Here is a 26,820-nt window from a genome sequence, read left to right on the forward strand (position 1 = left end):
TTCTGATGCTTGGTTACTTTCCAATTTAATTTTAATGACCAGTTTGTATTTTAATGTGTTTATTGTCTCATTTGAACAGGTTGCGTTTGTGCAGTACAGCGATGACGCTCAGACAGAGTTCAAACTCAACACCTACCATGATAAAGGCGTCGTTGTATCAGCTTTGCGAAATGTCCGTTACCGAGGAGGAAACACTAAGACAGGTATTCATTTTGGAAGTGTGCATCTGCAAGATGGAATTATCAAGTGTGAGAATTCCCCTGTCTCCCTGCTCATTCCTCCAGGCATTGCTCTGAAGCACGTACACCAGAAGGTGTTCACTTCCGACAGTGGAATGAGGAGGAATGTCCCCAAGGTGCTTGTGGTGGTCACAGATGGGCGCTCCCAGGATGAAGTCAAGAAAAACGCCCTTCAGTTGCAGCAGTCAGGTATATGTGGAAAATAACAATATTTGTACAAATCATTGCTGTCTCTACTTTGATGATTTGACGTTTTCACATGATTCGATTTTCCATGATTTGCTGCATGTCCTCTTAAATGCATGTGAAAAACAATCCGATTTATAAGAAGTATCTTCGTTCCCTTCCAGAATTTTCCTTCAAAACATATCTTTATGCTTAGACCAAACTTTACCCATTCTTTTTATATTGGAAGAGTGACAGCATAGTGACCAACTAATATTGGATAAAAAACATAATATTTTGAGCAGCTGACTGATAATAAAAGTCTATTTTCAGGAAAAAAATGTAAATCAAAAATGAATTGCAATAAAACAAGTATGCTAATTTTCAATCTTGAAAGTAAATGCTTTGCTTTGTTTAAGCATGTTGTTTTATCATGCTCCACAAAAACACAGAGGAACATACTGGCTTGTCATAGAGAGATGCTGATGCAAAAAACATGAAAACAGTTTTCAAAGAACAATAACAATATATGCTGTACTGTATATATTGTGTGCATTTGTTCAAATGTCCTTTTTCCTCAATTTTTTTTGCTGTGTTCGGACGTGTTTACCTTTGCCAAATTCATATCTGGATGTAATGGAACTGCCCCATCCTGATCAAAATGTCACAGTCTGTCAGATCATATGACCTCTTCCTCAACTGTCAATACACAAACAGACAAACAAACATATTTTTTTCCACTTTTGGTAAAATGTTTGCCTCTTTTAGTTAAACTTGTAACCTCTGTGGATTTTAATTTTTTGTTTAAGTTTAAACCATTGTCTTGTTTTGTGTTGTTTTCCGACTGCAGGCTACAGTGTATTTGTGATTGGCGTAGCTGACGTGGACATGGCAGAGTTGAGAAACATTGGAAGCAAGCCAAGTGAAAGGCACGTGTTTGTGGTTGATGACTATGATGCCTTCTCTAAGATCGAGGACAACCTGATCACGTTTATCTGTGAAACAGCAACTTCCAGTAAGATTTTCTTGTTTTCCTTGATTGTATACTTTTAATTGGTAAACATGAACTTTGTAATGTCAAAGATTGACTGGAGAGTTTACAGGAAGCTTTCCCATTGAGACACATTTCTATTGATCCATTGCCAGAGGAAGTACATGTAAACAGGAATGAATTGCATTTTTTCAGTCCTAATGTGCTTTTCCAACTTTTATGTTTGCTTTAGCTTGTCCTCTGATCTACATCAATGGATACACCACACCCGGTAAGAATCACACAGGCATGCATTGACACAGCACATTACTAGAAAGCTTCTATGATGAGATAGTTTTCACTACTTCACATGTTTATGTTGTTTACACATTTTCAGGATTCCGGATGCTGGAGGCTTTCAACATCACAGACAAGACATTCGCTGGCATCAATGGTGTGTCAATGGAGCCAGGCTCATTCAACAGCTACATTGCATACAGGCTGCATAAGAATGCCTTCCTAAATCAGCCCACCAAGTAAGAGCAATTGTTGTGTTTGATCCCTGAATGGCTTTTTCTCCTCTGTGCTCAAATGTTGTCCAGTCCGCAGTCATTATTCATAATGATGATATATTTCCCCTGTAGTCAAGCAGATTAGCCCTACTGAGTCTTTTGTAATACTACTTAATTGTTGTAGAATATGAGGCATAAGTGACATTTCTTAGAGGAGCACATCTTCCTGCAATGTCTTATTCAAACAAGTCTTACCTGGGTTAAAGCTTTTGTCTTTTTATGCATTCCCTTAAGGTAGTGTCAAACAACTACGGAATTTCTTAAATTTAGTATTTATGAGTGTACAGCAGGGCTATTCAAATAAATTGTTTTAGAGGCCACATTTACAGAAAGCTAAGTACCACGGGACAAAGACTTCTCCTTTCATTATTATTCTTAATTTGACAACCAGCATTCTCTGCAGTGGATATTTGTTTCGATCTTTTTATCTTTGCCGGAGATACACATTTCAGAAAAAAAAGCCCTGTTTTGCAAAATAAAAGTGTTCACTGCAGTGGACGCTACCCTTCAGGATACAGGTGTCTAACTCAAAAGCCGCAGACCATATCTGGCCTACCACATAATTTCATGTAGTCCGTGAAAGCCTGGCAATAATAAGCGTCATTAAAGTATTTTTTTTTTTACTAAATGTATTTGCTCTTTCCATTTGGACAGAAAAAAATACATGTACTCCATGCAATTGTATATCATTCAAACTTTAATATTACCAAATACCGCAAAAAAACATGCTCATTACAAAAACATTGTTTTTGTTCAAATAAAAATAAATACTTTAAAATCTGTTTGACTTTTTTAGATATCCATCAAACTGTACACAGTAAAAATTATGATAGATTTAACGGTAGAAAAATGGAAGGCCAGTCACTGGAATTTTACAGTACAATACAACAATACAACCATTTTTCCATTTACAGTAATACACGTTAAAAACAATAATTACAGCTTTTACTGTAGAAAAAACAGTGGTACTGTTTTTCCTGTTACAGTGATGTGCTGTAAAAAAGGTAATTTACAGATTTTCTTTAAAGTGTACCCAATGCATCGGGTGAATCCTTATATATCCGCACCAAAATATAAGCCGCACCCACTAAATTTAATTAATTAGCCGCACTGGAATTTAAGCGGCAGATATGTACCTGTGAAATTAGATATTTACATAGAAATGTTTATTTAAATGTTTATTTACATACCTTAATTGTTTCAAAACGGTGCCTGTAATACGGCAGTAAAATGGCAGATCAAACAAAACATTGAAAAACAGAAAAGTCATGTCTTAATTTATCCTTATAAGATTTTCTCCTTCTAATTTAATAACGTTCAAGATGTTTATCAGGATTCTTCTTCTTTGTATTTTGTACACACTTTGAGTCTTCCTAATGAGGATCATTTTAGTACATTGTTTGATTTCTTTGTTTAATCCATTCCATACTTTAGCCGTTAGCGAAGAAAAATCCATAGATTACCTTTGTAAAAGCCGCAGGGTTCAAAACTTGGAAAAAAAAGTAGCGGCTAATAGTCCAGAAAATATGGTACATATATTTATATTTATATATTATTCACTGTTTCAAACGGCCCGGTCTGGTTTCATTCGCGGACCAGATTTGTCTCTTGGGCTGCCAGTTGAAAAGCCAAGGTGTAGCGTTATCAAATAACGCACTATTGTACACACACATGAGAGAGGGGGGAGGAAATACTCTCAATATGTAAGCAATGTTTGCGGGAAACTGGTTATAATTTTGCTTTTCACAGACTAGATGCTTGGGGTTGTTTTGAGTATTTAAGTGCTGATTACTAACAATATGTCTTGAACACTAACAGGGAGATCCACCCAGAAGGTCTTCCCCCTTCCTACACCATCGTCCTCCTCTTCCGACTCCTACCCGACACACCTTCGGAACCTTTTGATGTCTGGCAGATTGCTGACAAAAACAACAACCCGGAGGTCGGACTCACCATCAATCGTAAGGCTCTTCTTGTCATTTTGTGTCCAGCAGCAGCACCAAGATGCTGTAGCAAATTACTTACGAACAAAAGAACAGTCACACATGATTTTCACGAAACTGTCTCGACTGCTTGGAATTATTTTGAGTCAGCTGGCTTCCTTCTTTCATTCATATTTATTTTTAAAACAAGGATCTTTTACCACTGTGCAATTGCACATGTGGCAAATGCATGCAGATGATTAGGAGCACAGACTGAGTCCCCGCTCACCCTCCCGTTATGCTCCCCATCCGTCTACCGCCATGTGTTCTCTATAGTACTGTCTGCTTTGCGTGCCGCTCCGTGGTAGCCTTCATCAAAGCCCCATCTCTTTCCAGCTTCAAGCAAAACAATCACATTCTACAACAAGAACACCCGAGGAGAGATCCAGAGAGCTTCGTTTAATGAGGAGCAAGTGAAGCGCATTTTCCATGGCAGCTTCCACAAGGTAAACACAACGCATCATCCTTGAAGACTTATAATTGTGGTCATTCTACATGAAGAAAATGCCTGTGCTTTTGGTTTCAACTGGCTTTAAACAATTTGAAATATAACAGAACAACAGCTCATTCTTTTTTTCAAAGAAGTGTCAATGCAATCCATCTTGCAGCTGAGGTCTCACGTCCAGGTAGTATTTTGGCATTCAATTAAGTATGTGATTAATGACCTATGGAGTTTATAAATACAATTAAAAAGAAGTTCTTCAACCTCAGTGGTCCAATAACCACATGAAGACGGGAGACGTTGGCGAGTGATTGATTTCCAAACTAATCAGCTCTGCACACAGGAGGCTGGGTTGCTTTTGTGTTCTATTTTATTTGGATTGAACGTGAACCGGTCATGATGCATTCAGGAACTATATAAACACAGCTTTATTCGTTACTCCTTCAAGTTCAAATGATTGCAGCTGCCCAGATGAAGTAAACTTCTTTGTGCTAGAAATTAAGCATTCCTTATTAAAAGAGTCGTTAAGAGAAGGTTGTCCTTCTGACAATCTGTCAAAACATCTCATCACTTGAGCTAACCGCCTGCAGGGACATCATTTTCTTTTTGTGAAATCTTTGTCTTCAGAGCTGTTGCCACTACATTAGGCCCGCATGCTTTTATATCATCTCCTGGGAGGACAGCAATCAGATTGTGTCAAATCCAAATAAAACTACCAGCAACTGTAAAACATCCATGTTTTTACACAGCAGGGTGTAAGGAGCAAAACCATGAAGGATAGTATATTTTCTTACTTATGGCTTGTCCCACATCGCAAGTTGTTTCAAGCCTAAATGTTTTTGCATTTCTTTCCAAAGACATCAAGGTCTCGGTCCCTTTTCCTAAGATTATCAAAATGAGCCTGAATGAAGTCTTTCCGATGTTGGTGTCGCAGGTAAATAGTCTCTATATAGCAGATGCTTGGAAGTTCACTTGTTCCTGCAGACTGTTTTCAATTAAATTTCCCCGTTGGATAGACAATAAAAGAACAAATATAAATCATAAAACATATCGATACTCTCTCTCTAGGTCAGTGGTTCTCAACCTTTTTTCAGTGATGTACCCCCTGTGAAAATGTTTTTAATTCAAGTACCCCCTAATCAGAGCAAAGCATTTTTGGTTGGAAAAAAAGAGATAAAGAAGTAAAATACAGCACTATGTCATCAGTTTCTGATTTATTAAATTGTATAACAGTCCAAAATATTGCTCATTTGTAGTGGTCTTTCTTGAACTATTTGGAAAAAAGATATAAAAATAATTAAAAACTTGTTGAAAAATAAACAAGCGATTCAATTATAAATAAAGATTTCTACACATAGAAGTAATCATCAACTTAAAGTGCCCTCTTTGGGGATTGTAATAGAGATCCATCTGGATTCATGAACTTAATTCTAAACATTTCTTCACAAAAAAAGACATCTTTAACATCAATATTTATGGAACATGTCCACAAAAAATCTCGCTGTCAACACTGAATATTGCATTGTTGCATTGTAATGAATGGAATAGCCTACTTGATTTGATGTTCAGTTTATGAACTTACATTCATGTTTTGTTGAAGTATTATTCAATAAATATAGTTATAAAGGATTTTTGAATTGTTGCTATTTTTAGAATATTTAAAAAAAAATCTCACGTACCCCTTGGCATACCTTTAAGTACCCCCAGGGGTACGCGTACCCCCATTTGAGAACCACTTCTCTAGGTAATGTGTTAAGTAACATTTTTACAGAAGAAAATCAAAGTGGGGCTCGCAGCTTGAGTTTTGTTGGCCCGCAGCATATTGTCAAAATAAAAACCAAAAAAAAAAAAAAAAAAGCAGTAAAAATGTAAGAAAAAAAGAAAATGGTCGTAATGTAATGAGGAGAAACCAAACGTTTGATACTACTAATATGTTTTGTCACCTGTAACAGAGATTAGATAGTTTTTTTGTCTTTAAATATATATATAATGATTGTTTTTAGCAAAATAAAATATCAAAATGGCCCTGCATGCTTTGTGGCCCTTGGTGGTGAAAAAGTTTGGACACATCCGCATTTAATGATAAGTTCCTGTCTTTGCACTTTGTCATCTGAATCTATTGTAGAAGGGTTTATATATATGAACAAAACAGGATAACATTGAAAATACAAAATGAGGGTTCAGAAAGTGAGGTACGGTAAGTTCTCGTTTGACGGCGTTCCCTGTTACGACGTTTTGTGGTTAAGAACATACTGCTATAAAATATTAATACTGTACAAAAAGGTAATAAAAACGAGTCAAGTGCGCGTTGCGGAAAAATAAGTAGGCGGGATACTAACTAGGTGGAGTAATACATAGTCGTGTCGTTTAACCTCTAATGTGACTCCCGAAGTGTGAAGCACTCTTCTGATGGCGGTGCGTCGAAGAAAAGGAAAGTGAAATTAGACACCTTAAAACTGTCAGTGGAGAAATGAAGAATCTAAATTGGCTACATGCCGTGTCCAAGCTGCTCAAACACTGCAAGCATCATCAAGGATAAAGATAGTATTCTTAAAACATGTGAAAAATAGCTTCTACAAGCAAAGGAACAGTAATAACTAAGTAGTGTCGTGGCCCTATTACTGACATTTGTGTTTTGGACCATCCTTTGTTGAACTTTTTGTTGCTGAGCTGTTTCTTTTTATCTGGAAATGGATATGAACAGTCGCTCAATGTTCTAAAAATCATATTCTCATGTTCATTATTTTGTTACCTCATAACTATTTTGGGGGGATTTCATGAATGAATTAGGCCCTGGAAAATGTAGGCGGATGATTCAATGACATCACCGCTGCTCTAGTTGGACAGCATAATTTGCATGTGTGCGCCCTCAGTGGCTGGCCATGTTGGCGACTGTTGTCCCAGCGTACACTGGGTGGCTAGTTTGTGGTGTGGCGGTCTACCTAGCTGCTTATTTACTAGTCTGTTGACTAAGGACCACTGCTTTTGTGGACCGTGTTGAAGTGTTTTTAGTGGTTTCTGACCTCATAGAGTGCAAGTCATGTGAATGTGTATTAAAACTTTAAATCCAAAGATAAGAGTAAACTCTCCAAAAAATATGTAATCTATTTTTGTTAATGTATTTTTTAAATATGAAATCTAGTCATAAGTATTAAAAGAAAAATTACATCTTATCAACTGGTCCGGCCAATTAGTTTCCCCATACTCGAGTCCAAACTGTCTCTTGTAAAGGTCCAACATTTGGGCTATGTTGCTGTTATTTCAGTTCATGAAGGAAGCAATTAAAAGCTCAAATTATAAAACATTACACTCAGTACCAGACATTATTATTTGAAGTGGGCTGACAAACTCAGCATTGGGACTAAGAGGCAACCACAAATGTATTTTTTGGTAATGCAACTGTAAAGTGATCCTCGGTCTACTGAAGCTAATTCTGAACCAACCATGTAAATCAAAGGTTACTAACATCCACTTGGAATAATAATACATTCTCCAGTAATGGGCAGCGTAAACATTATTAATCATAATAATAATGTTCTTATTTGACTAAGAAAACAAACATTGTTGAAATCCAGGATTACTTTTCATCACGTTTTTTTTTACCAACATAAAGAAATGTTAAGAGTATGCAGGCAGTGCCACTCATTCTGCAAAAACAGAGATCCTTTAGTGTTAAAAATGAGTTTGGAACCTTAACTGTGACTGCTAACAGTCACCCTGAAGAGGAAGGAAAATATAGTATGTATTTTATTTTGTTAAGTAGCACAAAGTTCCATTTATTTCCTAACAATCACTCCATTGTGACTTTTGAAGATTTTTTTTTTTGTCAGGGATGACTGGCCTTTAATGTGGTTTAAAATCCACAGCACTGGGTCACAGAATTGCTTGCATTTGGCTTTCCCCTTCCAACTTGTAAATAAAGAGCAAGCCAGGCTTGAGAGGCCGTGGTCTACCGCTAGTCGAGCATGTGGGAAAGCTCTCAAAGATGACTTTTGCAGATGATAGCCTTGCTATAGCTCTTGGGAACTCCCTGACTCCCACACTTGAGGGGTATGAGTCCATTAAGAGGATGGTTCTTTTAATATGAGAATACTATTTTAGTTGGACTGTCATTGGTAGGAAATATTTGCCTAACTGTAGAGCACACTACCTTCCCGTATCAAGTCATCCCTGAGGAGAATGGAGTTGCATGATTTGTGTAACGACTGAGTATCCTGCAGCGGACGCTGGTTCAGGAGGATATCGTGTGATATAAGGGACAGACTAGATAGAAGCTGTTCAGTGAACACGTTTCAACCATATTCCATGCTGTAGTCTCTTTTCTACCCTTTCATTATTTGGCTTGTGCAAGTAAACCTAGTGACTCAAGGAACCACTCTATAAATACAGTAACTTTCTAGTGTTGTCACATGTGGAGAGATGAGACATGAGAAACTCCCAACAGAGATCATTACCCCAAACGGGGCCTTCTTGGTTTGTTTAGTTTGCTTTGAAACGTCAATCTAATTATGATTTTATACTGATTATATACACTCGAACTTTGAATTGGAATTTTTTTTTCTTTTGAAAATAATACTTGCTCGTCAGCTCATGCATTAATTAAAGCCTTATTGTTCTAAATGATTGGGACTGATGCAAGCCAAGTACAATAAAACCTAATCTGATTAGTAGAAGATGGCCTCGGTCTGGCATTTAAGCAGATGTGAAGTGGATTGTTCATAGTAGCCAAAGTTTGTTTCAGCATCAAAATCAGCTTTATTGGCCTGATTTGTTTAACACAAAAGGAATTTGACTCTGTAGACTGTGCTCTCTTTGTACAATGTAAACAATAAATATACAAATAACTCAAATATAAACAAGTACTTAAATATATGTGCAAGGCTACTAAATATAGTGGTGAATAGAGCAAAAGGATGATGAAGTGAACATGAAGTAGTACATTCACAGTGATAGACTAGTTCCAGGGTTTTTTTTCGCAGCAACAGGTCTCACACTCTGTGACGGTTTAGCGTTCATCAGAGTGATAGCCTGGCGGATGAAACTGTTCTTATGATTGGTAGTGTCGGTGTACACTGATTTGTACCGCCTGCCGGAGGGGAGGAGTTTGAATAGTTTGTGAGCAGGGTGTGAGGGGTTTGCAGTGATGCCACCTGCCCGTTTCCTGACCCTGCAACGGTAATGGGTCAACATCAATTATCTTTTCTGCAGTCCAGAAATTGAAAACAGTAATTGTGTTTCATTATAATTACATATTTATTCAGCACTTGCACTCACCGAGTGCCAGCCACTAGAGGAGGAACCGTCACTAGAAAAATTACTTTCTTAAAATGTCAAATATGTACTCTTGTGTTTACATTTCATTGACTAATAATGCACTAGAATGCGTTAAATGTTTGTTCAGAACCAGCTACTATGCGCCTTTCTTCTCATTCATTGGGGTAGCTTCACTGTGCATTAAAGTGTTGAAGCTGCGTGTCCATTGACTTTAATGGGGGAGCAAAGACTGGGTTGTTTCACTTCGGCCAAACTAGACAGTCATTTGATAAATGCTCGGCTTTGTCCCACTCAAAGTGGGCTAGGCCTTGGCTGACTATGACGCTGGGCTTCCGCATGATGATTGGATGATCCGTCTGAGGCGGAATCCCTTTTTGATTGACAGAGAAATGAGCGAATCTGAAATCTTGAAATATAAACCACTGGCAGAGCATTTTTCATGTTTAATTCCGTTGTTTTGAGTTGATATGGAGAATTTTACAATCCTCCAATTGACATCTTCTTTGTAAAATCTAGCATTTTTGTATCTTTTATCTGTTATTGGAGACTGTACTTGTGTTTGAAGACTAGCTGAAAATGAGCTTGCCCTACTTGAAAGACCAGCCGCCGCCATTGCGACATATTGTACAATAAAGATGTGCAAGGTTTTTGTATCAAAATAAATAATATTTAAAATAGCTGTACAATTTAGATAAAAAACATTAACGAATATTACAAAACAAAACTAACCTCAAATTAATTATTTTTAATTATTTTTTGCTGCACCTCGACAACACGTAATTCCTGATTTTGTCGACTTTTTAACCTTAGGTCATATCCTCCGAAACAATACGAGTGACGTGTAGTAGCCGTGCATATTTGCTAAGGCTCAGGTACCAAGGAAAAAAACTGAAAGTGGTTTGTTTCCAAGAACCTTGTCCAAGTCTGTGGTAGTTATGTTGCTGGATGTAACATAAAGAACGCCTGTCTAACAGTTAAGGAGAGGAAAATGTGAACTGGTGAAAGAAAAAGCTTGGAACGCCACAAATTATATACTTTCAGGATGTCAAACAGGGTTCTCTGGGCACAATGTGACACTAGAGTCATTCTGTGTTGTTATACAGCCTCTGTCCACAACTTTAGCACTGCAGGCTGCTGTCAACTGGTGGATATTTCTTTGTGTTATGGCCCATTCATTAGCAGTGGCATCAAACAGAAGTTGTGTACCGAATTCTTAACCACAATCAACGCAGCTTTAGAACGCCAAAACAGTTTCCTGAAAGAAGCAATTATTAGGAGAATAGTCCCAGTGTCTTTAAATACTTCAAACAAAATGGTTAAGAAAGGTTCAGTGAGGTTCTTCTCTTCCGTATGGACGCACTTTCTTCATTTCCTTCACTTTGAAAGGTCAATCAAACCCCATCCAAGTAGAAATGAAGGCCAAAGCCCATATTTTCAAAAGCCTAGAGTATTACCGAATAATTGCGTAGCTGCAAGCTTGGCAGCTGCGAAGGTTTTGGGAAGGTGAGATTGTTTTGTATAACAGTGCCCTTTGTTCATCACCTTCCTGCTGTAGCTCCACATCACCATCTCTCCAGACAAAGTTAAGCTCAACCTGGACTGCCAAGAAGTGGCAGAGAAGCCTGTCAAGGAGGCCAGAAACATCACTCTGGAGGGCTACGAAGTGCTTGGCAAGATGGCCGGTTCTACTGGAAACAGGCAGACTGCAACAGTAAGTGAAAAAAAACCCCTCAAAAGACATGAACAAAAGCATCCCACTACCATTTTACAACATGAACTGTTAAAAATCAATCCTTTGACAGAATTTCCATGTGTGCTCCTGCAAAAAGCAAAAAAAAAACCCCCCAAAAAAGTCTGTTTTTAACACTGTGCATTGTCATCATGTATGGAAACCATTTTTTTGACATCCTTCAATGTTTTTTGTCTTCCTCTGTTTAGTTCCAGGTCCAGATGTTCGATATCATCTGCAGTTTGAGCTGGATCACAAGAGACAAATGCTGTGACCTGCCTTCCACAGTAAGTATTCATTTCCACATGAAAAAAAACAATAAACACAGATCCCATTCAGTAGTTTTATGTGGGAATATGCATCAATTATTTAAAGAAAAATACTAGACTGACTGCTTCTGTATTAATGACAAAAATGTCCATATTACTCAAGAGGAAAAACTACTGTAAAAATGACTACTACAGTGAAACTTCTAAGGTCAACGTCTGATTTGTTCAGATTTCAAAACAAATTGTCCCAAAGGAAATAATGGAAACTAATATGATCTGTTCGAGCGTTAAAAAGTCTTCATCATTAAACATTCCTTAACAATGTTTTAAGTAACATTTTCACATTGATACATAGAACTAAATTGCATACATTTTAAGTGTAAAAAGAAGCAAATCACTGTGTAGGCTTTTTGTAACAGCCTTACTTGACGTTCAGTATATATTCCTTATTCTTCTAATACTCAATATTTAAAGCTGTTGTACTGTAAGTCAAGTGCTTTTATATCAGCCGGAAAATGACTAATATGTATATATATATGTACTGTATATACATATACAAATGTATATGTATATATATATATGTACATACATATATATATATATATATATATATATATATGTATATATATATATATATATATATATATATACACATACATATGTATATACAAATAAAATATACATATATTTATATATATGTGTATATATTTTTATATATACATATATATATATATATATATATATATATATATATATATATATATATATATATATATATATATATATATATATATATATATATATATATACATATATATATATATATATATATATATATATATATATATATATATATATATATATACATTTATTTGTTAAATCAGTTCTCTTAAAAAAGTATGGGTAACATAAGCTAGCAGTTGGCAGAGTGAGAATATCATTTAGAGCTGGTGACATACAGCAGCTTTAAGGTTGGCCTTTATTTTGGAAAAAGTGATACAAAAAAGACCAAATAAAAAGAATAAACGGCCCTGCGATGAAGTGGCGACTTGTCAAGGGTGTACCCCGCCTTCCGCCCGATTGTAGCTGAGATAGGCTCCAGCGCCCCCCCGCGACCCAGAAGGGAATAAGCGGTAGAAAATGGATGGAAAAAGAATAAACCATTTTATTTTACATAATATGCTGACATTTCAGCGGTTTAGACTTTGAAGTTTTGGCGACCTTCGATTTTGGTATATTTCACAAATTACCTCAGTGGTTCTTGACTTTTGTTGAAGTAAACAATAAAAACTTTGGCCATTAATCTTGAAGATGAGCGCTTGCTCAGTTTTATTAGGACTGGCAGTAAAACACATTTACTTCGATCCAGTTAGTAAATAACAAATGTCCTCAAATCCATAATTTTTCAGAAATGTAGATTTTTCCTTTAACAATTTTGAAGGCACAATTTTGTATTTGTACCCTATTAACTTCTCTTATTACACATGTAACATTTATTCCCCCCTAATCCTTTCTCTTTCTTTTGCAGCGCGATGAGGCAAAGTGCCCGTCCCTCCCCCACTCCTGCACATGCACACAGGATAGCATTGGCCCTCCGGGGCCACCTGGTCCTTTGGTAAAGACACTACACATCCCATTTCCCTCTAACCTGTCTTCATCTCCGATACAGCTGATATAATGCTTTTCACATATGGCAAACATGTTATGAGGATGATGATAATTCCATATACATCCTAATAGATGCTGCACAGCAGTTTTGCCTGCGATACAGTTTGATCTCCAGAAGTTTAAGGATGTCCCTCGCCTCAGGAGATATTTTGTTTTCCTTTAAGAAGCGCAGTTGAGGATGAGGCCATTGACATGCAATGAAATGTGGGCTTAGGGGGTAGTGTCAAAAGAGAAATTCCTGCTGAAAAAACAACATAAGTCTGGATAATGTGAGCTCGTAACCCCACTCATCTCGTGCGAGGATCACTTGTACGAATGTGGATTTTAGGACTCTTGGAATTTGGCCCTGTTGTTGCACTCACACTGTGTTTTTTGGCTACTCGCCTTTTTAGGGCGGCCCAGGTTCTAAGGGATCACGAGGAGATCGAGGCGAGACGGGCAGACATGTAAGTGAAACCTTGCTTGATTTTTAACATCTTGTAGTGTTTTTTATTCGATCCCGAACTGTTTTTCGTTTGACTGGCGGTAGAATGTAACCGATAAAAAATAAATCCCCAGATTAGGAATGCCGACTCATTGGTTACCAGTATGCAACAGTATGTTCGCTCACACCAACAGAAGGAGCAACATCTGAATTGAGTTACCAAACACTTGTGATGACTGATTTCCACCAGTGCTAATTGGGGTCAAGTATCTTAAAGACTCTCAAGCCACAAACTGCTAAAGTCACTCGTCAAACGTCTGATTAAGGGTGTCGTCTTTGGCCTCTTTAACATATGTGTTGTTTCTACTGGCAGGGTCCGGTGGGTCCACGTGGCGAGCCAGGAACTGTCGGTCCATTAGGACCACCAGGTCCTCAAGGTCCTAATGGATTGTCTCTACCTGGAGAACCTGTAAGTTCACGTACACCATAATGTTCTACAATCATCACTATCAGACAGCAATGTGTAGCGTGTGTAGAAGATCTTGGATGGCTGGAAAATATTTCCCCCTAAAACCATCAGTGTTCGGGATTTATCACAAAAGTCAAAAGAAGTAATTTTCTTCTCCACTGCCAGGGTCGGCCCGGACCAAAGGGAGATCGTGGAGACCAGGGCATAGTTGGTCTGCAAGTAAGTGCCCCCCCTTTTTTCTTGTGGTTTATGGACGGGAAACAAGAGCAAATCCATTGAGAGACTTGCTGCTCCTGCAGTCCGGATTGAGTTGACGCGGCAAAGATAGAAACCACACTTGGGAGTAAAATGATTACCCTCCATCCTCAGGGGGCACCCATTCACTCAAAACGGCGTGATGATTGACAAACGGTAGACCAGCGGTGCAGTTAAATTATTAAGTGTAGACTCAAGTTACCAAAAGAGAAAATAGGGAATGGAACATGTTCATTCCCGGCCTTAACATGACCGAAGATGATAAAAAGATAATTCAGAATATCTATGACAACAGTTTTGCTTTACCAATCCAAATATCCATACTTTAAAGGATTCCACATGAAATTGGTTACTTTTATTCTTAAAAACTGAGACTTTTGAAAACACCATCCAGAGTAAACATGTACATCTGATATATCACCATATTAATGAACAACAAGTGTTGGTTTCATTTTGAGCAGCGGCAGGTTTGTGTGTGTGTATGTGTGTGTCTTGTAACAAACACGATCGAGTACAAAAACATTCATGATCTTTCTTGGGCATGTAAGTGGGCTGATTTTTATTCTTCATCTAATATATCCAGGGCTAAATTAGACTTAGACTTAGATTTAGACAAACTGGGCACTAATGTGTACACAATTCAACACAATGAAAACATAAAGTTACAAATGTTCCTGGCACAACCCTGACGGGGATCCGAACCCTGTATATCGAATCACTAACACTGTGCGCCACGGAAAACAATACAAATCTGTTTGCAACCATTCCTCTATTGCAAACTTTTTGGTGGTCAAAATATTGTATGTATTTTTGGCTTGAATTAAGCATTTTTTTAAACATGAAATGGCTAAATGAACTAAAAATAACAGTATTAGCTACTAGGTGAGACCAAACCAATCAAAGCGCGCGGTTCAGTATCGTGGCCACAGATTGGCTCAGCCTCAGCAGCATTACTATATTGGATTAGACGAGTTTAAAGGTGATTATGTGGGTGGTATTTCATGCATAGAGGGCTCTTATATTGTTAAAAACGTTTTGTACTTTATAAAATACTCAATTTATAGATAATAATTCCTACTTAGTGGAAATTTGTTTACCACGGTGAGGCTCGAAACAATTCACAGTGATACACGAAGGATTATTGTAGTGAATAAAGCAAATAAAGAGCCAAGCCATTGACATACTTACAAACCCTGTTTCCATATGAGTTGGGAAATTGTGTTAGATGTAAATATAAACGGAATACAATGATTTGCAAATCCTTTTCAACCCATATTCAATTGAATGCACTAAAAAGACAACATATTTGATGTTCAAACTCATAAACTTTTTTTTTTTTTTTGCAAATAATAATTAACTTAGATTTTCATGTCTGCAACACGTGCCAAAGTAGTTGGGAAAGGGCATGTTCACCTCTGTGTTACATGGCCTTTCCTTTTAACACCACTCAGTAAACGTTTGGGAACTGAGGAGACACATTTTTTAAGCTTCTCAGGTGGAATTCTTTCCCATTCTTGCTTGATGTACAGCTTAAGTTGTTCAACAGTCTGGGGGTCTCCCTTGTGGTATTTTAGGCTTCATAATGCACCACACATTTTCAATGGGAGACAGGTCTGGACTACAGGCAGGCCAGTCTAGTACCCGCACTCTTTTACTATGAAGCCACGTTGATGTAACACGTGGCTTGGCATTGTCTTGCTGAAATAAGCAGGGGCGTCCATGGTAACGTTGCTTGGATGGCAACATATGTTGCTCCAAAACCTGTATGTACCTTTCAGCATTAATGGCGCCTTCACAGATGTGTAAGTTACCCATGTCTTGGGCACTAATACACCCCCATACCATCACAGATGCTGGCTTTTCAACTTTGCGCCTATAACAATCCGGATGGTTCTTTTCCTCTTTGGTCCGGAGGACACGACGTCCACAGTTTCCAAAAACAATTTGAAATGTGGACTCATCAGACCACAGAACACTTTTCCACTTTCTATCAGTCCATCTTAGATGAGCTCAGGCCCAGCAAAGCCGACAGCGTTTTTGGGTGTTGTTGATAAACGGTTTTCGCCTTGCATAGGAGAGTTTTAACTTGCACTTACAGATGTAGCAACCGACTGTAGTTACTGACAGTGGGTTTCTGAAGTGTTCCTGAGCCCATGTGGCGATATCCTTTACACACTGATGTCGCTTGTTGATGCAGTACAGCCTGAGGGATCGAAGGTCACGGGCTTAGCTGCTTACGTGCAGTGATTTCTCCAGATTCTCTGAACCCTTTGATGATATTACGGACCGTAGATGGTGAAATCCCTAAATTCCTTGCAATAGCTGGTTGAGAATGGTTTTTCTTAAACTGTTCAACAATTTGCTCACGCATTTGTTGACAAAGTGGTGACCCTCGCCCCATCCTTGTTTGTGAATGACTGAGCATTTCATGGAATCTACTTTTATACCCAATCATGGCACCCACCCACCTGTTCCCAATTTGCCTGTTCACCTGTGGGATGTTCCAAATAAATGTTTGATGAGCATTCCTCAACTTTATCAGTATTTATTGCCACCTTTCCCAACTTCTTTGTCACGTGTTGCTGGCATCAAATTCTAAAGTTAATGATTATTTGCAAAAAAAAATGTTTATCAGTTTGAACATCAAATATGTTGGCTTTGTAGCATATTCAACTGAATATGGGTTGAAAATGATTTGCAAATCATTGTATTCCGTTTATATTTACATCTAACACAATTTCCCAACTCATATGGAAACGGGGTTTGTAGTTAGTGGTTTTCTTCTAACATCATAAATGTCCATTTTCTTATGGACATCATCTGTCCACTGCTGCAAGTGTGAATTGTATATTATCTTTGGCCTGATAAGTGAGGTTCAAGTAACTGCATGAGTGGGTTGTTCCTGATCATTGCACCTTGTTTGACTGTGTCTGCTGTTTCTCCCAGGGTCAACCTGGACCACGTGGCTCTATGGGCGCCGTCGGACCGAGCGGGCCACGGGTAAGGTCCACCTCCTAGACCTGTTGGATCCAACACTAACTCACAATAAGTTATATTTATCACCCATTTACTAAAGCCGAGTGCTGTTGTAAAGATTCTGAGCTTGCACTGCATTTTCTCACTCGTGTCAGCTATCAATTTAAACAAAAACTAATTGAACAAGACAGACTCCCTGTCAAGTCATTGCACGGACAGGGTCCCCAGTGTGTTTGACATGTATGATTGTGTCTTGTTTCTACACAGGGCCCACCAGGAAAGGATGGATCATCTGGGCCTCGAGGCCCACCAGGGCCAATGGTAATGTGCTTTTTATCCTAATGTGCAACCTCAGCTGCTACAATGTTGCCGCATGCATCTTCCTATTTCTTTTTGCTGTGGTTCAGGGACATCTGGATCTATTTAATTCAAGTCCTTCTGCAAACGGGCATTATGCCATCATATAATCCACATTCATTATGTGCCATCATTAGTGCCATTAGCAGAGGATGTTTGTTTCCATCTCCGCTTTAGGGTCCTTGGCACAGTGTGGCCCCTCAACGCTAATGTTATAGTGTAGTTCCGACTTAAAAAAGCTTGCCATGCAATAGTTAAGAACACAAACTAATACCGCTACTGTGCCACGAACACACTTTATTTATTTGTTGCTTATTTGTCTTCAGGGAAGTCCAGGCACTCCAGGTGTACCGGGAATTACTGGAAAACCAGGAAAAATCGGGGATACAGGACACCCAGTATGTATTCATCTTACAGACATGTTAGTTCATCAACACACAGAGAAAGTAAATTATTGTTCTCCTATTAACAGGGACCTCTTGGCTCTAAAGGAGAAAAGGGAGAGAGGGTATGTATAGATGCTGATGCTATATCCTCCTTTATCCCCATTACATATCAAATCGTTGAATGAGCCTTTATGATTTCAGGGAGACTTTGCATCCCAAAATATGATGCGTTCCATTGCAAGACAAGTTTGCGAACAGCTTGTGAACAGTAAGTAAAACATCTCTTAATCCTAATATTATTGACTTGATGATTGTAATCTACATTTAAAGAGGTGATATTATGAGTTTTTTCATACATTTAAAACACTTCTTTATGGTCTACATAACATGTAATGGTGGTTCTTTTGCCAAAATGTTGTGTAGATTTAGTTTTACAGACCATCTTCAAGCCGCTTTCTGACTGTCTCCTCAAAATGTGCCGTTTTGTGGGCGGTCTGACTGTGTCAGTTATGTTGTAGTTTTTAGCGCTTCCATATCGAGTCTACTGACAGTTATAGATTAGAATTATGCACTTATTTCTATTCGAATTAGCAACAGCAGATGATTTTAGCATGCATGAGCAAGTACGAGCCAGTCTGCCCCACAACAAGAGGGTAGAGAAAATGAAGGAGGTTATTGACCACAACATTGGACTGCAACTGAATGAAATGGCGAACTCTTTGGGTAAACCTCTACCAAACATTTAGAAATCCGCTGCTGTAACTAAAAAAAAAAATAAAATAAAAAATATATATATATATATACAGTATATATATATATATCCGCCATGCCTCCATGGTTTGATTTAAAATTTCTGTGACTTATAGGAATCCTAAATACACACAAATAGGTACCAACAGGTAAGAAAAGTTAGTTTTGCAAAATAGGACCCCTTTGAGACACTTCTTTTTGGTCTAGATAATATGTATTGGATATGTTTTGGTGTCAATTTAGCGTAAATGTAGTCACTTTTATAAACGCTTTTTGAGTCTGTTTGCAAGATGTTCGATTGTGGAGGCGTTCCCAGATTACAAATGAAACCACGCCCCTCCCTCTCTAAAAGCATCATTATTTAACTTTTGAAATGTACTGTTTAAATGTATATCTTGAAATCGTCACCACTATTTTTATTCAGGCACAGTTGAAAATAAACTTCATAAACAGTATATAGATTCACCAGGTCGCAACATTGTGCACTTGCTGAACGATTCACTCTGCATAATTAAAAAAAGTGTTTTAGCAGCATTTATTTCCCTGCATGTTGCATGTCTGTGTTATTTTGCACATGCAAAGATTCGATGAGAATATTATTTTATCTGAACTTTTTTTGTGCTCCTCTCTGTTGCTCCTCCCCTTCTGGATAAAAGCTTGACTTAATGTCCAAATAAGTACATCCACCTTAGAGTGACATCACAACGTAGCCAGACTGCAAAATCCCGCAAACAAAGGCATCCAGCACTGTGTACAAGCTCACCCAAAATGCATAGAACTTATGATTTGATGCTTTAGCATTGTTTAAAACGAGTAACCAACATTGTGACCACATTTAAAAGTCAGTAAAAATGACATTCAGTATGTCCCCTTCATATCTTCCCCTCAAACTAAATTTTTCTCCTTTGTTTTCAGGTCAGATGAGCAGAATTGACGGAATGCTCAACCAGATTCCTTCAGGATATCGTAGCAACAGTCCAGGACCAGCTGGTCCACCTGGCCCACCTGGCGATGTGGGATCCCGTGGAGAAGCTGGACAAGCCGGACGCCCCGGCTTCCCAGGAAGCCCCGGTGTACCTGGAACTCCAGGAGAAAGAGGTACTTGAGCTGTAAAAGTTGAGTGTAAGGTCAAGCTAATTGTGACGGGATTACATAAGGAATGGTGTTAGGCTCCACATGGTTCAACTTATACCTTTCCAGATGTGAGCTTTGATTTCCAACTCATTGAGTGGTTTCACTCCTGTCGCTTATTTGTGTAGGTTTGATAGGTGAGAAGGGAGAGAGAGGATCTCCAGGTACTGGACAAAGAGGACCAAGAGGTGTTTCTGGACCACCAGGTAAGACAAAGCCTTCCTCTCTTCTTGGTCTGACAATGGCTCTTCCATCCCAATGAGGCAAGCCACATGGGCATGTCGGTCCTCTGTTTATCATCGCTGTACTGTGGAGCTGCAGACAGGCCGCTGGTCTCCAACGTCGTATTTGCACTCAATTCCACTCGCACAGTGGCTACATTTTCCTTTTCACAGAGCTCATGAGGACACAGAGTTAAGTCCCCTTTGCCCAATTAAAATGGCATTCCAGCAAGAGGTGAACATTTTCACCCTAAAAGTCTTTGCTGCAGGCACCTTCATTGGGGCAGCTGCATCACATAAAATCTTTGGAAAGATCCCAAGGATATTCTCAAACCTTTCTTTAGGATTTATGTGCAAGAGGGCTTCTCCAAACAGCGTGCACATTTTGAAATATTACACACCATATCCCGCATTTATATTTAGCATTTTATTCCTCTGTATATTTTGACACTTTCCAGATGTCAGTCACGATATGAAAGCGGGTTTTTGTGTCGTTAGAATCTATTTTATAAACAGCTGACCGCTTCTTTACAGAAGACGCTTGTCGGCCGCACAAAAAAGGGCTCTGTTGAGTTTGACCTCACTACGGCAAAAGCTGAATCATGTCAGACACAACTAAAGACCTGTGGGAGGAAGTCCACTTTGATGACTCAATTCAGTGTGTGTATGAAAAGGAATCAGATTGTTGCACAACCAACTTTCTTTGGTGGCTTCATTGGACGACACATGGGTTCACTTAAGGCAGAGAAAGGAGCGAGGGGGAAAATTCCATGCTGAGTTCTCACTGTCTAGACAGATGGAGGTGGGGGAGGTGAGGAAGAGCGGTACCTCCACAAAGTTGTATTTTTTTTTTTTTTTGAGGGCGGGGATTCGGCTTTGTAATTGAGCAGTTGTGAAATTACAACAGTTACCACTCAAGATTTATGAGTGATGTCATAGGAGATTGTGTGATCTGCCCTCTTTGCAGGACTACAAGGGGAATCTAGAACGGGACCCCCAGGTCCCTCTGGCTCCGCCGGAGCTCGTGGCCCTCCAGGCCGTCAGGGTAATCCCGGGGTGAGGGGACCACCAGGACCTCAGGGATACTGTGACTCCTCCCAGTGTGTAGGCATCCCTTACAACGGACAAGGATACACAGGTAAGCGCTCCACTGTTCCCCCCGCGGCATGCGACTACGTTATAGCACACTAATGACTGTAACATTCAAAGACATGCATGTTCTGTGGTAGTAGTACTAGTCACAACAAAATATATTAATCGTCAGATGAAACTGACCATTCGCTAAACTCTATCCATGACCTCATTGGGGTCACAGGTACGCTGGAGCCTATTCCAGCTGACTTTGGGAGTCGAACTCAAATTCTAACTTTTAATAATAATATTGATAATAATAATAATACATTTTATTAATGGAGCACTTCTCAAAAACAAGGGTAAAAAACAAAAACGTGTGTGTAAAATGCCGCACCCCTTAATTTTTGGACAACTTTTATTTTGTACTTACATTGGCCGCACAAGTCTATTTGCGGCCGGTGTACACATTGAAACATGAAATATTTACACAGACGCTTGGCAGACAGTAGCCTACATGTATCAGGCTTGAGGCGGGAACCCAAGATGCAGATACAGCAGGCGGTGTGCAAGTAAAAAGACAATTTAAGTATAAATGAAAACTTGCGCAGCTTGGAAGTGCACAGACAACTAACATCTGAAGAGGTAGCGTAGCTATAAAGCAACGGAAGAGAAAGGCTATAAGAGCTTGTGCAGCGAGGGAGTGCACAGCACAGAACAGGATAATGATCCAGCCCAGAGGACAGACAGAGCTGGCATATAAAGCGCCCTGATTAACAATAGGAACAAGTACCGTATTTTTCGGACTATAAGTCGCAGTTTTTTTCATAGTTTGGCCAGGGGTGCGACTTATACTCAGGAGCGACTTATGTGTGAAATTATTAACACATTACCGTAAAATATCAAATAATATTATTTAGCTCATTCACGTAAGAGACTAGACGTATAAGATTTCATGGGATTTAGCGATTAGGAGTGACAGATTGTTTGGTAAACGTATAGCATGTTCTATATGTTATAGTTATTTGAATGACGCTTACCATAATATGTTACGTTAACATACCAAGCACGTTCTCAGTTGGTTATTTATGCCTCATATAACGTACATTTATTCAGCCTGTCGTTCACTATTCTTTATTTATTTTAAATTGCTTTTCAAATGTCTATTCTTGGTGTTGGCTTTTATCAAATACATTTCCCCCCAAAATGCGACTTATACTCCAGTGCAACTTATATATGTTTTTTTTCCTTCTTTATTATGCATTTTCGGCCGGAGCAATTTATACCCCGGTGCGACTTATACTCCGAAAAATACGGTATGTCCTGATTGTCAATCAGGGACAGGTGATAGAGGCGGAGGAAATGAAAGGACAAACAGGAAGTGGAAAACTAGAAAACAAGAGCGCTGGAACAGAAATAACTCCACGCAGAGGAAAAACAACACAAGTCTAAAAACTGTCAGACAGTCATGACAACCGGGAAAGTCATTGAGTGTTGTGTTCGTCCTTCTCCTCAATTATTTTTGTTTTTTTTGCGATTCCTATTTATTTCAACTCTAAAATTGATTCTTAACTTTTAAACATTTATTAAAAAAATAGATATCTATATATATTTTTCACATTGAATATATAAATCGATAAATATATACATATATTTATTTAATTTATTTTGGAAAATTGTACCGGTTTAAATAGGAATCATGATTCAGATGTGAATAACATTTTTTCAGCACCCCTAGGCAATTGTTAAATATCATGAGGCGATTATCCTTTGCCTTTATATGTTCTGCATTTACATGCGATCCTTTGAGGGCAGCCGCATCTGTGATAACAATGATTTTGACACCCCTGGTTTAGCGAGTGGTCAGTCGGGACTCACCAGTTTCCACCATTTGCATATGTATTTATAAACACGCATGTTCATCACTCTTACGATTCCTTGCATACTGGATTGTAACTCACCCCCTCTTTGACCTGTTTGCAGGTTAGGCATAGTAAACGCTCTGAGTCGACTGTGCAGCTTTACACTTTGAAGTCCTGTTTCTGAGATGTTTTGCCCGTGGACGTAATTAATGAACATTAAAACAAACATTACCAAAAAAACAAAAAAAACAAAAACCAGAATGGAAGTGGACTGGCACTAACATCATCTCACAGCTATAAGCTACCATTGATGGCAACCTGCTGGCCTGTTTGCATCTTGAACCACAAAAAGCGCTGGGAACAAAAACAAGCCCAAAGACATTTCTACCAAGGAAGGAGCATGTTCAAACACCAACCAACACAACTACTAACACAGAGGATCTCATAACCGTGTACATGTAGAGGTGAGACTGTAAATACAACTAATGTTGTGCTTTGTAAATGATGTATGAACTCGGACACTTCACTAAAATCCAAGTTAACATCTGTACTGAGCTTGTGCCTTATAACACCCCGCTTACTTACACCAGCAATAACCTGTTTACAAAATCATTCAGACTGAAGCATGTTCCATTTGTACTAGTTTTAACCACCATGTTTTTTTTTTTCGTTTTTCTTTTTTCATTTTATTTTGTGTGTATGTTGGACAAATTTGTGCTCAGTGGTGCTCTCTTCCTACTTCAGTATAATTGTTTTACTTGTTATTATGCAAGAACGTGAGTTAATAAGAATATTACGAAAAAGCATTTGTAACAGTACTAGATAAAGTCATATTTTTGGAAAAAAAAAAAAAAAGGTGTAATCCTACGAGAATAAAGTCACTATGTATTAGACACTATTTGTTTAAAACACTCAACAAAAATGTTGTGCTTGTGCTTTGTATTCTTCATTGTCATAAGTTTTTTAGGGTACTTTTACAGAATCCAGTCCCTAATATCCCAAGATAAAAAAAATATTTTCTTCTTGAATTTTAATTTTTTTAATCTCCCAATAAAATCAGCTTATTCCTATAATGTTTTTGTTGTTTTATGTTTATTCATTTAAAAGTATAAGTATTTTTGTTATATTACACGTTTATACTTGTTTATTCTCATGTCCCATTGTTTTTTCCTAGTAATAAAATGTATTTATTGCAAGTAATTTACAACTTTAATCCTGTAAATTTGAAATTGTATCTTGTAAAATGCCACTTTTTTAATATTTTAAATTGATACTTCAATAAAATGTCTACTTTATTCTCGTGGGATTACGGCTTTATTCTTGTAATTTTACAACTGTTTTTCTTGTAAAATTACAACTTTGTTCTTGTAATATTTATACTTTATTCTCGTAGTATCATTCCTTTTTTTTTCTTGTCATTTTGGCCCCTAATAGTCCTTTTGCATGAAAGCAAAAGTGTAACACGGGTCATTTTAGAAAAAGTCCATTGTGCAATACGATTTGTGAAATTGTGCAAACCTTGTTTGATTGGCCGCATATTTTCTATAGCCAACAACCAGCCTGAACCGGAAGTAGCGTCTTTACCTGTGGAGCCCGCTGGAGAGTTTGAGACAGTAATTTCATCAGGTTACACGCAAAACCAACGAAGAAAGCGATCACTATCCAGAGACAATATACAGAGACTAGCATCATAGTGAAAGTGTATTCTTGACTTTCTTCATCCATTTATGTGAGGTTAAAGAGCTATTCAGAACATACATATATGGGTTTGATACTCATAGTTATATTGAACATATATTGTTATTGACATGAGAATTTTAGCAATACAATGTTGCTCATCATGTTTAGTCTCCTTGCAATATCTGACTCCAATGTTGAATGCACTAATTCCTGTGAAAAGAAACAACAATGAGAATTTCCAAACCATCAGGTCTTCTTTTTGTCCATGTTTATGTAAAGCTGTTGTCGGAATTCCATTGGAGGAAAAAAAAAAGTCTTCAATTGTAGCCCCTGAAGGTTTGTTCAATGTTTTGGTACGGCCTAAAAGAGCAAAAATTAGTCTGACTTTATCAAAAAATGCTTTTTTTTGTTGATTTGTTACCAGATGTGGAATTGCATGTTTGTGTTGTATAATTTACGGAGAATTTTTAAGTCAGAATATATTTGTTTTCTATCAATGCAGTTAGATTTGAATGCAAGACTATGGACATAGAATTGCTGATGTCATGTTTGAACTGCACATATGTTGTGAAATCCACACAGCCTTATTTTCTTATTTATTTCTGAACAAAAGAAGAGGCATTTTTCAATAAAACTACTGAAAATGTTGCTTTTGTTTCAACTTTTCATTCATTTGTGGGAGATGGGCTCTGGTGCGGGTTTTATTATGATGGATGGATTTTGCGTGACAACCTGTCATTCATAGCATGAAGTAATTTGGCTTTGAAGCTTACGTTTATGATGACAACTTAAATCATTTTAGAGCATCCTGAATTCAGAAAGGTAAAGGTCTAGTATCAGTATAAAAACAACAAAACAGGATAAATATAATCTTGGAGAAAAATGTAATTTAAAACATTTGTATGCACGTACAACACTTAAGACCTTCAGTATATCAGTATGCAGAATTAAATTATGGAATGGATTAAGCAAAGAAATCAAACAATGTACTAATATGATCCACTTCAAGAAACTCTTCAAACTTAAAGTGTTTACAAAGTACAAAGAAGAACCATGATAACATTCTGAATTGATCTCATCCATCCATTCATTGTCAAGATAATCTTACTTATCTCACCATATGAAATATAACTTACTTCACCAATTATTATTTATTTATGTTTATTGTTATTACTTATGGAGTATATTGTGAATAAATTGAGAACAGGAAGTGAACAAAAGTTTTAGCAACTGCTATCTATGTAAAGGAAAAGGGGTAGGATTAAATAAGCTCTGCTTATTCCTATTCCTTTTTGAACATGTTGAAAAGACACACTTTAAATTGTGATGCATCATGTTGTATGCATGCATGTTTGAAATAAACTCAAACTCAATATTCACAACTTTATAGACTTGCTTCACAGTCTTTGGGGCTCCATTTCCTTCTTTGGGAAATGATGAAGTTATGCGAGGAAACCACGGAAATTGGATGGAGCCAATACCAAACCTGGAAAACAACAACGACCCATATCCAACTGGAGGACTATGAGATACACGAAGAAAGAATTGTTGATACCTTTTTTATGAAGATGAAAGCAGAATGAGTCTGAGGAGTGCAAATGCCAGAGATAAAGAGCGGGGGCAGGTATCAAGGTCATGATCAACACTACAAAAACTCCAAATGTCTCGCCGTCATTTCCGTATGGGAACAGAAACCCCTAGTCTTTCTCCAAACATTAAACAGAAAGCGAGTTTCCCAGCTCAAATTTTTCACAGGAGACAGTTGAACTTTAAAGGTCTACTGAAATGCAATTTTCTTATTTAAACGGAGATAGCAGGTCCATTCTATGTATCATACTTGATCATTTCGCGATATTGCCATATTTTTGCTGAAAGGATTTAGTAGAGAACATCGACGATAAAGTTCGCAACTTTTGGTTGCTGATAAA

At 37.9% G+C, this 26,820-nt stretch overlaps 1 protein-coding gene across 6 annotated transcripts in view; it reads left to right on the forward strand.

Annotated features, from left to right (window-relative positions):
• Positions 1 to 25,541, forward strand: part of col12a1a (collagen, type XII, alpha 1a) — a 78,070-nt gene extending 52,529 nt beyond the window's left edge. For 5 of the 6 annotated variants that reach the window (XM_061968615.2, XM_072913666.1, XM_072913665.1 and 2 more), the window contains 22 exons: positions 80 to 203; positions 285 to 428; positions 1,255 to 1,419; positions 1,628 to 1,666; positions 1,772 to 1,910; positions 3,765 to 3,907; positions 4,265 to 4,374; positions 11,200 to 11,355; positions 11,583 to 11,660; positions 13,171 to 13,257; positions 13,703 to 13,756; positions 14,108 to 14,203; positions 14,369 to 14,422; positions 17,405 to 17,458; positions 17,702 to 17,755; positions 18,118 to 18,189; positions 18,264 to 18,299; positions 18,379 to 18,445; positions 19,843 to 20,025; positions 20,187 to 20,264; positions 21,247 to 21,417; positions 24,761 to 25,541. In XM_061968615.2, coding sequence (XP_061824599.2) covers positions 80 to 203; positions 285 to 428; positions 1,255 to 1,419; positions 1,628 to 1,666; positions 1,772 to 1,910; positions 3,765 to 3,907; positions 4,265 to 4,374; positions 11,200 to 11,355; positions 11,583 to 11,660; positions 13,171 to 13,257; positions 13,703 to 13,756; positions 14,108 to 14,203; positions 14,369 to 14,422; positions 17,405 to 17,458; positions 17,702 to 17,755; positions 18,118 to 18,189; positions 18,264 to 18,299; positions 18,379 to 18,445; positions 19,843 to 20,025; positions 20,187 to 20,264; positions 21,247 to 21,417; positions 24,761 to 24,906 — 2,250 coding nt within the window. In that variant the 3' untranslated portion in view covers positions 24,907 to 25,541. Of the gene's footprint in view, positions 1 to 79; positions 204 to 284; positions 429 to 1,254; positions 1,420 to 1,627; positions 1,667 to 1,771; positions 1,911 to 3,764; positions 3,908 to 4,264; positions 4,375 to 11,199; positions 11,356 to 11,582; positions 11,661 to 13,170; positions 13,258 to 13,702; positions 13,757 to 14,107; positions 14,204 to 14,368; positions 14,423 to 17,404; positions 17,459 to 17,701; positions 17,756 to 18,117; positions 18,190 to 18,263; positions 18,300 to 18,378; positions 18,446 to 19,842; positions 20,026 to 20,186; positions 20,265 to 21,246; positions 21,418 to 23,333; positions 24,723 to 24,760 lie in introns of those variants that run through there. The other variant, XM_072913668.1, reaches the window with a different exon arrangement.
• Positions 25,542 to 26,820: the final 1,279 nt, after the last annotated feature.

This window comes from Nerophis lumbriciformis, linkage group LG08, assembly GCF_033978685.3.
Source record: "Nerophis lumbriciformis linkage group LG08, RoL_Nlum_v2.1, whole genome shotgun sequence".
In the NCBI taxonomy this organism is placed as follows: Eukaryota; Metazoa; Chordata; class Actinopteri; order Syngnathiformes; family Syngnathidae; genus Nerophis; species Nerophis lumbriciformis.